The 5,000-nt window shown below is 36.0% G+C and overlaps 1 protein-coding gene across 1 annotated transcript in view; it reads right to left on the bottom strand.

Moving 5' to 3' along the window:
• Window positions 1-4,511: 4,511 nt before the first annotated feature.
• The window catches only part of LOC119572332, a 2,487-nt gene continuing 1,998 nt past the window's right edge, over window positions 4,512-5,000 (bottom strand). Inside the window, exon 6 of the mRNA XM_037919383.1 lies at window positions 4,512-4,922. Coding sequence (XP_037775311.1) covers window positions 4,878-4,922 — 45 coding nt within the window. The 3' untranslated portion in view covers window positions 4,512-4,877. The remainder of the gene's footprint in view (window positions 4,923-5,000) is intronic.

The raw sequence follows: 5,000 nt of genomic DNA, 5'->3' as shown, positions 1-5,000 counted from the left end.
GCCTTGTCCCTGGCGTTGACGGATATATAGAAGGAAGTGCGTTTCACGTTGGAGAGGCATCACTAATGTATAGAGAAGTTTGAGAGCGAATACTGGCCTGACATCACGTAAATATTGACTGATCTATATATATATGTATATATATATATATATATATATATATATATATATATATATATATATATATATATATATATATACCTGACTCATACATGGATTTATTCATAGAAAGAAGGTCCACATCCATGTAAACAATATCCTGATCCTCTCATGGCGGTACTTTAGGACATGTCTGATGAGAATAACAATAATCCTTCAATCCATAATACTGGATGCTATTTCTTTCATATATCCTCGCTTGCCTTGCCTATAAAGTGATCTTGTTATTAAGACCGCTGGCCATCTCACTAATTTCTTTCCACTGACCCTTCCCATTAGCCTGATGGCCGCGATTGCATTGATCTTGCTCGCTCTCTGCATAATGCTTTGCAATCCTGCTTCTGCTCTCATTTTATTTGTTCTGGTATTCCTTTGACACCCGAGGATTATTTGCATAGCTTCATTCTGTATGGTTTCATGTTTTCAGGACCACCCTTGACAGGGTATGGAAAGTGCTGGTGCTGCATAATCCACCAGAGCTCTTATTATACTGAAGTAGACTGGTCTTAGTAAGAGTACCCCAGCTCCTATTCCGCGACAAGGAAGTGCTCTGAGTGGTCGTAGAATTGCGCCTTACACTGGTTCAATATATGATTCACCTCAGCACCTTTATTTGAGGCAGTAAAAACCAATATACACACCCAGATATTTACAAGCAAATGCCTTCTCCACCTATTTGTCATTTAACTTGAGTCTCACGTTACCCCTTTGTTTGCTCTGGAACGCCGTCTTTTCTTGCTTGATAACCAGTCTAACGTTTGAGAAAGTTTACCAAAGTTTGTTCAATACCGTCTATAAACGACGCTGTGTAGTCAATTTGCGTATATAACTGGCTGGATCCCCTGAGGATATCTCTCTGAGGCTATTCTATTTATTATCACGTTATATGGCGTTGGACTTCAAACACCTCCGTCGGGTTTCCATCTGAAGATTCCTTTCCTCTGACAAACAGTCTTGAAACTACACACAAGCTGTTCTTTCAGACAAATATTCACCAGTCCACTTCAGCAATTTTCCCGTGACACCTAACCGTGTTACCTCATACATAATCACTTCTCCGTTGGCTTTATCAATAAAACCCTACACTTTTCTGCATCACAGTAAGTACTTTGTGGTAGTGAAACCAAAGAAGCTGCCCTCGCCCATTCTTGAATACGTTTGCCTCCTCCTGTGGGTGTGGGTGACCGATGAGGTTATTACTCTTTATTTCTTTAAGACTTACATTTTATGCAAATTCTTGCCAGTATTTCTCCTGTAGTTCTTTCCATTATTTTTAGGCTATATATGTAGGCGAAAGATTTTTTTGCCATACGTAACAAACCATTTATTTCATCGCCAGTATAATGACTTAACTGAACAAGGAAATATCTGAAGAGACCTGTTTTTTTTTCTTCTTCTTCTTTTTTTTATGTGTGTGTGTGTGTGTGTGTGTTTTCTAACCATTTATTTGACGTTCCGCAATTTCACCAACTAAACTCACCAAATCAAAAAGAAAATCAAGATTTTCAAGACAACGTCCCTTCTTAAAACAGTTGTTATTAATGTTATCTGTAAAAAGCCGTACACCATGCTAAATATCAAAAAGTTACGGCTGTAATGGAGGCTATGATGAAGCCGGCTGACCTCCTGCCGATTCCACAGCATGTTCAAGGTGCCCAAACCATGCTGAAAACTAAGGAAGTGAGGAAATAATCGATTAAATAAATTATCTAGACCTACTAGAAGCAATTATGCGTCTTGTCGGGTTACTTAAAGAAGTAATCAACTTTCTGTTACTTATCAGCATTCAAAACCAAAATGAATTTAACCACTGCGACACAATCCACTGGTTACGGAAAGGCATGAACGCTCCTCCATCATGTTTCGCAAACGGCAGATTTAAAACGAAATTGAAAGTGAAAAGTAAAAACAAAACAAAAGGCGTTAAGCAGTTGAGTTCCGCGAGCTACGACGGCGCAGCAACTTGGTGACCTTTGTGACCACCTTCCTACAGCATTTTTTTTTTTTTTCGGGTGTTCTTACCCCTTCCTCGGGTTGACAGAGTGAGACATTTACTTAATGACATTTACATAAAAGCAGGATTGTTAATTCGCATTCAGTCAAAATTAATAATGGCTGGAAGTGTTCAAGGTATTAACTTTTCCCTTCCACACACGACTGGTAGATAGGATAGTTTTGACTTAAAAGGATGAGTCTGGCAGTAAGTGGCAACTCTCAGAAACACCTTAATGTTGCTACTGATAGCATTACTGCTGTTATTATTGCCTTGTTACCATTATTGATGTAAAAATGATCGTTGCAGAATTATTATTTGCACCAATAGAAGTGACTATGAAGTCAGAAAAAACGGATGCAGATTATCGAATGACAAGTATCCTATAATAAACATCCTATGGCTTAGACTCAGACGGACGCGCTTGAGCATTGCAGCAGTGAAACTAAATAGCATCAGAAATACAATCTTACCTGTACCTACTAATACTTCATCGTTCAGCATCTATGTATATGACAGTCGTGCCACGTTATATATATATATATATATATATATATATATATATATATATATATATATATATATATATATAAAGAGATAGCGATAGAGACAGAGACACGGAGACTATGAATACCCAGCCACACATAGACTAAGTCCTTGACCCCTGACGACTGACCTAGCCTTCCCCGTTTGCGTCGGTCTACAGTCAGTCTTCAGTGAGTCTTTACCCAATTGCCTTGTTTACACCAACCTAACCACTGATGTAAAATAATACCTCATGTTAATAAGGAGACAAGACCATTTTGACAATATATGTATATATATGTGTGTGTATGTGTATATATTCATATATACATATATCAATCTATATATATATATATATATATATATATATATATTTATTTATTTATTTATTTATTTATTTATTTATTTATTTATATCTATATCTATATTTATATTTATATATATATTTATTTATTTATTTATTTATTTATATATATCCGAGAACAGGAACAGAGAATGCTCTGCCGAAGCAGCTGATTTTAAGGCCTATATACAAGTATGTGTGAAGGTTACAGCAACCTAAGTCGCAACGTTAACAATTTGTGTTTTTTCACCGAGGGATTGTGTAAGGTGATAAGGGATCGTGATCGCCAAAAGCAGCTGCGAAAAGTCCCCTATTTTGATACCCTTTCCCCTCCATTCTGAATTCTTTAACGTTTCCTCAAGACAAGCTGTAAACAGTTATGGTGAATTGGTATCCGTTTCTGTTCCGAGTTTGGTGGTCGGTGTTCCATTTTCGGATAAACACATTACATTTTACAGTAGACTTTGCTTATGCCTTGTTTTCGAATAGATTCTAATACAGCTATTATTTGTATGTCTTTTAGTATGCTATAAAGAAAAGGGGTTCTTATATTCATTTATCTCCCTTATTTTGGCTTGAGAATGCACTATTCAAGCTTGTCTCTAGAATTTGGAGTGTCGAGATGCTTGTTGTGATGACTTTTGTGAATAGTTTGTAGATAACTGATATGAGCCTTATGGATCGGCAATTTTTTCGATCCTTTGTATTTCCTTTTGTGTATTAAAAGAAGTGTTGCATTTTTCGAAGTGTCCGGAGTTTTGCCGTTGACATTGCTAGTTTACATTATTTCCTGTATCTCTTATAAGGTTTACATTAATGCCATCTTCTGGTGTTTTCCCTCTAATCATGCCCTTTAGAGTCCTCTTTATTTCTTCAGACAGACAAAGAGGGAGAGAAAGCAAAATTTTACTGGAAAGAAAAAAATGACATAGTTTTCAGGCAAGATCAGTATCGTACTCATACAACTGTATTTTGGCATTAATGAAAAAAAACAAACTTCATAGATAATTCAGTGTAGACACCAGTGATTTCTAGCCGTGGTTATTATGGAAAACATGGTAATTCATATCGGTTTATACACAGCTATCATGTTTTTTTTTTTCTTTTTTTTGTACTACCACACTGAATTATACCGAAGAGGAAACTGAGCTCTGGCTGCTTCTCCGGTATAGGAGCTGTTGCATCAGACATTCTTCCATGTCTGAGGACCGTGTCTGTCCTTGTTTTCCTTCTCGGGATGACAAGGGGTGGTAATGTTGCAACGTTTTAGAGGGCAGATAGTTTAATCCAGATAGCTTTTTCCGGAAGTTATCACAGGTTTTACTTACTTTGATGTTGTTGAAAGTACATTGGAAAGTTATACAAACTTTTTTTTCCAGTCTGTGTATGTCTACATATTTGCTTATATGGTTTTACACATATGTTATGAATGAGTATCGTTGTTACGTGTTATTAACATTGCTCCATTAAAAGGTAACTGAAGCTAAAAAGGAAATGTATTTTGGGCTTTTATTTGTTAAACATTGACAAAATAACTCTGATGACAAGTAGCAAACGTTTCAGCAACATTTGGTAAACCTTCACTTAACAAATGCCTAATACTAGTAGGGACGTGATGGTTAATGAATACATTTTCCTAATAATTGAACTGAAGGATAAAAATATTCATTAATAAAAATTTGTATATCTTTGGATTTAAATACAACAGTCTTCAATTAAAGATAAAAAAAGGAAAAGAAATATGTGAGAATCTCCAAATTTAACACGAGATCAACCACAGCAATCAAGTTTCACATCCTGTTATCGGTGATGCTCGTCGACGTAGTCCAGGATTCTGCGCTCAGAGCTCTTTTTCTCTTAAGCTTTCAGTGTCTTGAAGTTATTCATTACAGGTCCATTTATCTGAGAATAACCATATAATGAATGAATTCTTCTATATGTTTATATTTTAGCAATGTAAGCATGAAAACAAGATTACGT

Source organism: Penaeus monodon, chromosome 4 (genome assembly GCF_015228065.2).
Source record: "Penaeus monodon isolate SGIC_2016 chromosome 4, NSTDA_Pmon_1, whole genome shotgun sequence".
Classification (NCBI taxonomy): domain Eukaryota; kingdom Metazoa; phylum Arthropoda; class Malacostraca; order Decapoda; family Penaeidae; genus Penaeus; species Penaeus monodon.
This window is presented reverse-complemented; position numbering and strand designations above follow the sequence as displayed.